At 42.5% G+C, this 11,153-nt stretch overlaps 1 protein-coding gene across 3 annotated transcripts; it reads left to right on the forward strand.

Moving 5' to 3' along the window:
* Positions 1-700: 700 nt before the first annotated feature.
* STX2 (syntaxin 2) lies at positions 701-10,872 on the forward strand. 3 transcript variants are annotated; one of them, XM_031059479.1, is made up of 10 exons: positions 701-820; positions 1,344-1,443; positions 2,743-2,817; positions 3,239-3,312; positions 3,576-3,684; positions 4,528-4,601; positions 4,694-4,831; positions 6,197-6,307; positions 7,362-7,489; positions 8,805-8,940. In XM_031059479.1, exons 1-9 carry the CDS (start codon positions 716-718, stop codon positions 7,443-7,445), a joined length of 870 nt encoding a protein of 289 aa, XP_030915339.1. In that variant the 5' UTR covers positions 701-715; the 3' UTR covers positions 7,446-7,489; positions 8,805-8,940. The 3 variants fall into 3 exon arrangements, with proteins under 3 accessions (XP_030915339.1, XP_030915337.1, XP_030915338.1); XM_031059477.1 differs by lacking the exon at positions 7,362-7,489 and having other exon boundaries at positions 8,805-10,872; XM_031059478.1 differs by lacking the exon at positions 7,362-7,489 and having other exon boundaries at positions 4,528-4,575; positions 8,805-9,429.
* Positions 10,873-11,153: the final 281 nt, after the last annotated feature.

The following is an 11,153-nucleotide window of genomic DNA, read 5'->3' on the forward strand; positions in this document are numbered from 1 at the left end:
TCTATGATGCCCGTGAATTGTGTATTTCCCTGTGATAAAAGCTGAGATCCGTGGGTTGGGCTGGGGAATGGGGCAGAGCCTGGGTCTCTCATACATGTGAGGATGCATTTATGGCTTGGTGCAGAGTGACTGGGGCTGCCCTGATGGGAATGGGGCAGAGCCTGGGCCTCTCACCCATGTCAGGATGCATTTCTGGTTCATTTCTGGTGCAGTGCATTTCACTGGGGCTGCCCTGGTGCAGGGTGGCAGAGCCTGGGTTTCTCACCAATGCAGGGATGCATTTCTGGTGCGGTGCATTTCACTGGGGCAGCCCTGGTGCAGGGTGGCAGAGCCTGGGTTTCTCACCAATGCAGGGATGCATTTCGGGTGCGGTGCATTTCACTGGGGCTGCCCTGGTGCGGGGTGGCAGAGCCTGGGTTTCTCACCAATGCAGGGATGCATTTCTGGTGCAGTGCATTTCACTGGGGCCGCCCTGGTGCGGGGTGGCAGCGCTGGGCACGGGCTCTGTCCTGGCTGCCCTGGGGTGCTGCCCTTGGTGCGCCAGGGGCTCCCAGCACTCAGTCACTGCTCTCTAGGAGTCACTTGACTCCTGGGGCCTCTCTGCTTGTTTGTTTTTAGATTACAGCCCTTCCCTGGCTTTGAGGACAGGGATGGAGGTGTGTGTGCTGCAGCAGTGGGGCAGGGCTGTGGTTTCCTCAGAGCACGTCCTGGGGTCATGTCACGGATTTGTGTTTGTTGTCCTTTACAGTATAAAGGAAATGAAGATGGGGAGACAGTTATCATCGAAAAAGACCATTTTATGGATGACTTCTTCCAACAGGTAAAGTTACAGTTTTCACCATGGATTGAAGACTGACTGTTCCCTCTGTGTGCCTTTTAATTTCAGTAAATAAATTTCAGTTAATTTCAGGTTTAACAATTCATCTACACATCCTCCCCAGTATGGTTGATAATTATATGCCAAAACAAATGTTGCTAATGCTTTGTTAGTTTATTTCAGGGCATTTTCTGTGTTTATTGCAGAGAAATGTTTTTGTTTCCCTGTCAACAAGAAATTTGCTAATGAAATTTTAAAATAGTTGTTTATTAGGAATATTAACACTTGAGTTTTTGGCCATTCAGTACATATTTGCTATTACCAATACTGGGTTTTAGTTTAAAAAAATAATTACAGACTGTTTAAATGTTGACATTTCTGCTGGGGTTTCTTTCTGATGAAAGAAATCTACTACTACTTACAGATGAAATAGTTTGGGTTTTATTAGCAGGGTTTTTTCGTTTTTCAAGAAATATTGGCCCTAAGTTTTTCTAATGTCTTCTTTGCCATATTTCTCTTCCTCTAGGTTGAGGAAATTAGAAATAACATAGCAAAAATAGCACAAAATGTGGAAGAAGTGAAGAAGCAGCACAGCATTATCCTGTCAGCACCAAATCCTGAAGGAAGTGAGTAATAATTTTTAAGATATCACATAAGTGCGGCTAGATATTCTGAAATATTGTTTGCTTATTTTAGCTGTCCATAAGAATAGAACTTCAGATGTTCAGGATGCAAAATGTAACACTAAGTACACATTTTCATTTTTATATTGAATTAATACTTTCATTTGTTTATTTTGACCTTTTTTAAGTATCATTTGAAAAAATGTGTGTTCAGAATATTTCTTGCATCATCCAAACCTTTCCTAGACCAAAACTCAGTTTAATATGGGTGGTTTCCTTCTGGAGCAGAGAGGTTGCTTAGGTTTCTCCTAATCTGTGGAAATGCTGAAGTTGTCAGCTGCAGCTTGGGCTGTCAAATCTTTATTCCTGCGTGGCACCAGGGCCAGCTGCTGCTGCAGTGCTGGCAGATCCACGTGCAATTCCACTGCAGAACTTGCAGTTCCACGTGCAGCCCCATTTTTAGAGGCTTTACCCCAGAGCTGGAAGTGCAGTTGTGCTTTCCCAGCACAGAACTGGGAAGTTCAGGGCCCCTGCCCAGAGCATGGCCCTGTCCCAGCCCTTGTCTGTGCTCCTGGGCAGGGCTCAGAGAAAAGGGAACAAAAGATGCTGAGGTGTTTGTTGTGTGAATGTTGCAATGCTGCCTTGCCATTTATCTTGTGACTCCATCTCAGTGGTGGAAACTGAATGTGGGGTGTTATTTTATCCTCTTTTCCTTGGTGTGTGTTTGCATTCCCACAGCTGATTTTGCAGCTGCCTTTTCAGGGTCTCAGGTTTAACCAGGGCCCATCTGACTGTTCAATGGCAGCACCTGTGAGCAGTGTGTGTCCTTGGGGATGTGCACAGCTCCCCGTGTTCTGGGGATGTGCACAGCTCCCTGAATGCTCTGGTGAAAGCCCTCAGAGTGTCCCAGGCGGTGCCTGGCACAGACATGTCACTGAGTGTTAACGCAGTGCACACATGGTACACAACACTCACAGAAAAGGGGAGAGAAAGAGAGAAATCTGTGGATTCACCTGCACTTACAACTCAGGAGCATTTAACTTTTGACTGGCAAATTGACATTACCCTGAAAGTGTAAACAAAACTGTTTGTCACCTGGTTTAGTTGAAGATTTGGTAATAATAATATTGCCGAGGTGTAAACCTGTCATGAGAAGCAAGCACCTGATGGGTGCTGTTACAAAAACAGTAAAGTACTTAGGAGTTGTACTGAATGAAATTCTGAGATTACAAGGTGGATTTGTAGACTTGCTGACTTACTATAATCAATCACTAACGGTTCAAAAAATATATTTTTTTAAAGGAACAAAGGAAGAACTCGAAGAACTAAATGAGGAAATCAAGAAGATTGCTAATAAAATCCGGGCCAGGTTAAAGGGTAAGTTGTGAGGACAAGTGAAACTCTTTGCTTTCAGAAATAATGTAGAAAATGACAATGCAAAGTAATTCCTCCATAGAGAAATGTCTTCTGCAACTGAAGTGCTTTTTTGGGGAGATGATATTTTGGAAGAAGATTAACTTTAACTGCAAAATGACACCTTTAAAATTTTTTCCAGTGTAATAGACAGTAGTGTGACTCTGTTAAGAGTATGATTGAAGCAGTTGCTGTGTTTAAAGATCTCTACCAATTACCACAATTATTTTAAAATAATTAAAATTATTTTAAAATTAAAATCTCCCCTGAAATGTTTCACATGTCTCTGGGGAACTTGTACGTTTAAAAAGTAATATTAATATTTACAAAGCAATTGAGCTGTTAAATAGCTGACACTGACTCTGTACTCCTGTGTTGTTCTCAGCTATTGAGCAGAGCTTTGATCAGGGTGAAAATGCCAATCGGACATCAGTGGACCTCAGAATCAGAAAAACACAGGTAGGCTCCCTTCAGCTTAAAGAAAGTCAGGGGGTTCTGTGGAGAATGAGTTTAACTGCTCTGAACTCATTTCAGAGCTCTTGTGGTGCTTTGTGGGGCTGTGAGTGCCCCTGGGAGGTGTTGTGTGGAGCTGTTGCTGTGTGACAGAAATGGCCTTTTCTGACATCCCTCTCTGCCCCTCTCTGCCCCTGTCTGTCCCTCCCTCACCGCTGTCCCCATGTCTGTCCCCATGTCTGTCCCTGTCTCACCCCTGTCCCCTGCAGCACTCGGTGCTGGCACACAAGTTTGTGGAGGTGATGACCGAGTACAACGAGACGCAGACGCTGTTCCGGGAGCGCAGCAAGGGCCGCATCCAGAGGCAGCTGGAGATCAGTGAGTGACCCTGTGTGCCCCAAAACCAACCAGTTACTTGTTCTTAGTGCCCCCTTGTTCAAACCAACCAGTTATTTATTGTTGGTGCCCCCCTTGTTCAAACCAACCAGTTATTTATTGTTGGTGCCCCCCTTGTTCCTTATTCATTGGTGTTCAAAGCATCAGAGATCTTGGGCAGCATCTCACAGGGTGTGAGAGAAAAGAAACAGTTTTACTGCGTGGCACAAACTCCTTGATATTACTCTTTCTAGAACAGCTGTAAAGAAAAGAGAGAAAACTCAATAATTTCCTTTAGATTGAAAATTATTAAAGAAATTATCTTTTTCCTTTGCTTCATTGACTTCCAATGTTGCAACTTTAAATGAAGCATCAAGAAAAGCTGCATTCTGAAACAGCAAGTGTTATTAAAAGCCATTCCAAAATTAGCATGCCTAACAGGATAACAGCTCTTTTTATATGGTTCCATTTTTGTCCACAAGGACACTTCATCTGGCATGAAATCAGTGCTGCTGTTACATGTGCTTTAATCATTTGTTGACTGACTCACATATGACTTACTTCAAATTCATTATTGGGAGTATTTAGAAAGGTTCCTGACTTTACTTTGAAGCACAGTGGAAAGTGTCTTGGAAAGTGTCTCTATCTTGGAAAGTGTCTAAAAAGTGCCTAAAATTAGTCTTTTTTTTTTAATATGCTCTGTAGAAATGAATATATACATTGCTGAAGCGGGGAATGCTAACAAGGGAACTGGCAAACTACAAGAAAATTTTACTTTTCAAAGTAAAAAATGTGCTTTTCAAGTTTGTCTTTAGCCTCTCATGCTAATTGTTGTCTTTATCCTAGCTGGAAAGACCACCACTGACGAGGAGCTGGAGGAGATGTTAGAGAGTGGTAATCCTTCCATTTTCACTTCTGATGTATGTATTTCTGGGCCAGTCACCTCCCCTTGCCCTGCTGCCTGCTCCCTGGAAGGTGCTGGCACTCAGGTGTGTCCCTGTCCCCGTCCCAGATCATTTCAGACTCGCAGATCACCCGGCAGGCCCTGAACGAGATCGAGTCCCGGCACAAGGACATCATGAAGCTGGAGTCCAGCATCCGGGAGCTGCACGAGCTCTTCATGGACATGGCCATGTTTGTGGAGACACAGGTACGTGGGGCTGCCCAGGCACCCAGGGCTGGGCTGTCCTCGCTCCTCCCTTGCCATGGGCAGAGCAGCTGAACAGATTCAGAGAGTGCAGATTCAGAGTGGCTCTGGACTGTGGTTAGAACAATAATAATGGAAATTAATCACTGGAGGTTCCTTGTTTTGTTGTGGACAAATGGACCGTCTCAATGTTCTTATGCTTTCAATAACTGACCACAGACTTGGCTTCCAGTCAGCATATTTGATATTTTCTTCAGTATGATTAATTGCAATATGCTGGAACATCTCTGGGCATGTTTAAGTAAGAAAAACTGTCTTGTGGAATGTTGTTAATTCCTTGGGGATTTTGGGTTCTCAGGCACAGTGGAGTACAGGCACAGTGTCAGCAAGGCTGTGTGCACCTTGCACCTCACGCAGAAGTGCAGTTCTGTGTTCACCAGCATGAATGTAAAGGCCTTGACAAGTCCTTCAAGTCATCTCTTGTATTCATAGGCTTTGTCTTGACATGTGCATAAATCTGTTCTATTTTTAGTCTTTAAATACCAATTATCCACCAAAAGTATTCCTAACCTTGATGTTAAAATGGTTTGACTTCTGCAGGAAAGCGAAAAGAATAGCGTTAAAGAGAAACTTCTTTGAAAAGCAAGTTAGAGGAGCTTGCCTGTTTTTGGTAATTGGGTTTTGTTCTAAAAGTCCTTTGTTGCTTTGATATTAAATGTTCAGCCAAGAGAAATGGGTAGCAGGTTTCTTTTGAATTACACACGAACAGAAGTTACTTGTGCATCATTCTGTAATGCTTTGCTGTTTATGCTGCTGATTATTTCTTCTGCTGGACAGAGACACAGGTAACAGACTTACTGTCATCCTTCACCAGTCCTCCATTTCACTGCCAAACGCCATTGCTCATAATTAATTTGAGTTGGTCATGCCCTGACACCCCAGTCCCTGAGCTCTGAGCAGCTCCCATGTGTGTGTGCTCCCAGACAGCTGTGGGACCTGTGTGGAGGCAGGGAGTGTCCTCCTGTCCCCTGCAGCCTCTCAGGGCTTTCTGATCCCAGTGTGCCGCTCGTCTGTGGCTGCTGGAACCTCCCTGCACACCAGGGATGTGTGAGGTGCTCACTTCTGTTCCTGCACAGGCAGAAACTCTCCTGCCCCGCTCATGAACATTCCTGGTTCCTCAGAACTGGCAGCCCTTGCTTCTCATTCCCTTTTTCCTTCACATACCAAACAGAACAAATGTCATCCCCAGTATGTGCATCCTTGACTGTGAAAGTAGTTCCTGATGTTCTAGAGCCTTTCTTTTAGATTGCTTAAACAAGGATCTGTGCATTCCAATAACCTGGTTTTCCTTCAAAATTCCATTTTAAGGGAGAAATGATCAACAACATAGAGAAGAACGTGATGAATGCCACAGATTATGTGGAGCATGCAAAAGAAGAGACAAAGAAGGCAGTTAAATATCAAAGCAAAGCACGCAGGGTATGTTGTCTCTCTGTCATTGTGCTGGGTACTATTTTAATTTAGCACAGCAGCATTTCCAACGTGAATGACTTTGCTGTAGTCAGTACTGAAAATTTATAATACCAGCAGAGGACAGACACTTCTGGGACTGTGAGAACAGATCATGCACAGCTAAGGGTGTGTTCACAGTTTTCCACTCAGAACTGCTATTACAGAGTGTAAAAACCCCAAAAGAAGCATTAATGTATTATTTCAGTGGATAAATTCCCATCTTTTTCTTATCAGCTTTCACAATACCTTAAGTTGTTCAGATTCTAAATATCCTTAAAAGTTTCTGGCTGTTTATCACAAATGAACTTACCTGAATTTAAAGCTATAAAATCAATTTGCTAGCAGAAAAAAAATAAAAGTGATTTTGCTGAATAGGCTTATTTTTTAAAAATTCTGCTTTGGTTTTTTTTTTGGTTTTTAATGATTTCAGATAAATTAGGGGAATGTTCCCTCTGGAATGGGTGTGGCAGTGTGCCATGACACTGAATTTGTGGAGGACTTGAGTTCAAAGGAAGGTTCTGGCACTTTCCAGGGCACTTGCTTTGTTGTGGTATCTTTCTTCCCATCAGCCACCAAATAATATATTCTGATATCAGACTACTAAGTAGTTTATTTTTGCATTCCAATTTCCCTTTTTGATGTGCTGTGCAGTTGGGTGAGGCTCGTTCTGGTGAGCTGGATTTGAGGGAATAATTCATTTTCTATAGAGATCCACACAGAGATAACACCCCTGATCCCTTACAAAGGATCTTTTCAGAAGTGTTCAGAGAGCCCACTTAATGTGTATGTAAATGGGGATTGTGTCATCTCTGATAACTGGACAGGCATTAATCACATGAGTTTACCTGTTTAAAAACATTTATTCTTACATTTGCAAGACTATACAGATAAATTTATCTCAATTTAAGAATACAGGAGGCTTTAATAAAAGTGCTTGTGGATCTAAAAACTACTTGAAAAATTGAACATAAATGCAAGTGTTAATGTGCCTAATATTTACACTGCCTTGTTTTTTTGACAGAAAATGGTGATAATTATCATTGTGTCAGTGGTGTTGATTGCCATAGTAGCTCTAATAATTGGTTTGTCTGTGGGTATTCGGTGATGCTTGGATAACCTCAGCATGCATGGCTTCCTGCCACTGTGGCAGTAAGTAACTAATCAACTAATTTCTAATTTGGCTCTTGTTTTCTCTGTCTCCTTCTGCTCACCCTTCCCGTCTGCCCAGTGCCCTGGTGACCTGCTCTGTCACCCTGCAGGACCTGTGGCCCTGCTCTGTCACCCTGCAGGACCTGTGGCAGGTCCTGGTGCCCTGGTGGCCCTGCTCTGTCACCCTGCAGGACCTGTGGCAGGTCCTGTGTGTGCTGTGGGTGTGCAGTGACCCTGCTGGGACCTGCCCAGGGCACCCAGAGCAGGAGGTGGCAGCCAGCAGCCCAGGGCTGGCTCCCAGCTCTTGCAGTTACTGGTTTTGTGCTGAAGTTCACATCAGCAGACAATCTGGAATACTAAGAACACTTGGGACTTTATCCAGTGGGGGTTTCTGTGGTTTTAAGTAGAGTTTTAAAAAGTAGGTGTCTGCAGCCATGAAATTGGCTATTGTGGCTTGGATAACATCTTCAGTTTCTTACTTTGAAACTGTTTATTAATGCTAGCCTAAATGAAACAGTGGGAGGTAACAGTGTGTCTGGGACATGGGATTTCTGGCAGTGTTGATGTTTTTCTGAAGTCCCATTTCCTGTCCAGGCAGTGCTGAGCAGGCAGTAGCAGCTGCCTGCTCTGGGTGGGTGCAGCAGAGTGCAGCTTGCAGCATGCCCAGTCTCTGAGCTGCACCCGGAGCACCAGGAGCAGGGCCCAGTTCAGACAGCTCATCAGAAATTCACATTTCTGTACTAACACCCTTTAACACCCAGGTTTGTGCTGTGGGGCTGGAGATCCTTCTCAGCTCTGGTTTGTGGGAGGGGGCAGAATTCAGTGTCATTACCTGCAGTCAGGAATACCTGCCCCACTCACACCCTGATGCACTTGCACAGAAGCATCTCTCCTTTTTTAACCCTTGCAGCTCCTCTGAGCTAGTGCCTGCACAGTTTTTACTGACCTTCTGGTGAATTCCACGCAGGGTGCAGCTGTAAGGGCTTGAGCAGGCTGCAAATATTTATCCAAGGAGGGTGGCAGTGAGCAGCTACTTAGAGCTGACCTACATCTGTTTGTAATGATGTTTACAGAAGTTGGGCATGAGTAATAGCCAACATTCTGTAAAGGAAAATAGGGAAATGTCGCACAGATGCTCTGTCTTGTGACTATGGTTACATGTGTGTTAGAAACAGGAAATCATAGCAGTGATTACTCCTTAGGAAAAAAATCCCAGCACTCAGCTTGGGTGTCAGTCTTGCTGTGGCTCTGAGTGTATTTAATTCTGTCTCCGACAAAGTATTTCAATCTTAACTTTGCTCTCTTTTCCCTGCAGAAATTGATGTTCATAATAATATGTGTAACTGTACTGCTTCTGATACTTGGAATTATCCTAGCAACAACTCTGTCCTAGCAAGCACATTCCAAGAGTTACCAACCTTCAGGAACTCCAAAACATCTTCAGTGAAACCAGACCTTTTCCACAGATGATGCCTTACCATGATGACCTGTCACTAATGGCTAAAAGTGAAAGCAGAATCACTCTTAATGTTTACTCACAAATGGAGATCAGAATGTATTTGGGGGTGTATGGATTTTACAGCATAAACTAGACACTTGTGAGACTGAAACTTGGTTTTGAACTAAAGTAACTTTGGGTTTTTTCACATCTCAGTGTTACAGTTGCAGTAGGGAGTTGAGAGACTATTGAGTTTTGAGTGTTTGGCTTTTTTTTTTCCTATTGCTAACCTAACTCTAATCATGACTTTAAGTACCTTGCCAGTGCTGCCTTTGTTAGCACTCTTGTGAATATTTTTATGAGATGTAGCCTTGTGTTTAAGTGTATTAATTATTTAGTCACCTTAACCTATTTAAACCTTATGCTTTTTCTCCAACAAGTGCTAAAATATCTTATCCTGACAGGACTACTCCTTTAACTGCCCTAGTGCATTACTTGAGAAGAAAAATGCAAAAAAGCTTTTTTACACTTGCCAGTTTTTTTATTTTTCTGTCAAGGTTAACTGCTTTAAATGCTTCCTTCACAGTTAATAAAAAGTTAGATGCAACATTTCTGGTAAAAGCATACAGCTCTGAAATGCCGAATTTGCACTTGGGCAGGTAATTTTACAGGTAGTTCTTGTGCAAAGGAAACTGATGGATCAATTTAGCCTTATTGCTTACATGGATATGACAAAAATGACTTTGTAAAGCCAAATCAAGTTTTCTTGTTCTGGAGTTTGCTAATGTTGATGTATGAATATAGCACAGGGGGATGAGCTCCCCCAGAAGATCTGAAACTTAATACAAACTAAGACACTGATTTGTTATGAAATGTGTGTGGCTATAACATGGATGAAGTGTTTTGGTGTACACATGCCTTTGTAATGCCAGCTTGCACCACTTGAAAGCTTCAAAGAATTCAATGTACCCAAATAACTGCATTTAGTGTTACAGGTTATTTTTGTATTTTTGTGTGTAAAATATTTGTAACTTGGGTTTGTGACTCCTCGTTGTTTAAGCATATCCTTGTAGATATGTAGATACATTTACACTCTAAGAGAAGGAGAGGAGAGGATGATTTGTGCCTTTTAAGCATAGTCTAAAACTGTACTCATCAATGTGTTCAGATATTCAGCTCTCATGTTGACTGCAGTAACTCAGTCCTACCAGTTTAGAATCCTCAAACTTAGGTTTTGCTGAAAGTGTCTGAGATCAAAGTTACTCAGTAAGGGAGAATTCAGGCTTCATAAAATTCAGCAGAGTTTACAGTTCCTCTTGTATGTATGAATATTCCTGCTTTGCTGTCCAGGTATACTGTGAATATGCTGGAGCTATTCAGATGTCAAACATGTTTAAAGAAGAAAACAAATATTGTTATTATTATTATTATTATTATTATTGGTATCTTTACAAGTCAGCCATAAAGAAGTCGCTTGAAAAATTCGGCTTCAACAATGAACAAATTTCTTTTACCTCTGAGTCCAGAATGCTCACTGATGTTTGGGAGGAAGTTTACATGCAAAGTAAGGAAGGATTGGTTGCCTTAATGCTCATTCTAGGTAAATACCTTTTATTCTGTAGTTTTCTAGATTTTTATCAGTAAATATTATTTATACAGATATGCAGATTAGATGGGGGGGAAATCACTCCTGCTGTTTTCCAGCTGGTTATGTAAACTGACCCTCAGAATCCTGTCCTGTTGAATTTTTCTCTCTGTAATGCAGTAATTGCCCATCAAGACCAGAAATTTGAATAGGCTACTCCACACTTTTTACTTCTTGTTGAACAGCTGCCTCAATGAGTTTGTTTTAAAGCAAAACAGACCTTTTCACATGGACCTCTTTGTTTGGAGGTCAGAGGGGAGTAAATCTCTAACCTATGCACTAATAAACTCATCCAGCGAGCCTGCTGTGTCTGCTTTGTGTCCCTGCTGTTCCTGGGGCCCCAGGAATGTTCCAGAAGTGTTGGAATGGCTTACATCAAACACAGGCTAGGGTGGCATCTTCTCTGCAACTTCTTACCAAGAAAGGTGTGGAGATAATTATGAAGAAAACAATGGGATATGTTAATTTAGGCTGTGCCCATTGGGGGAGGTTTTTAGAGAAATGTCAAGGTAAGAAACCCCAAGGTTGCAATGAGTGAGTGCTCTCTTCATACAGAAATAATTTGTGACAGCTCCTGGGAC

The sequence above is a fragment of the Geospiza fortis genome, unplaced genomic scaffold (genome assembly GCF_000277835.1).
Source record: "Geospiza fortis unplaced genomic scaffold, GeoFor_1.0 scaffold145, whole genome shotgun sequence".
Taxonomy (NCBI): Eukaryota; Metazoa; Chordata; class Aves; order Passeriformes; family Thraupidae; genus Geospiza; species Geospiza fortis.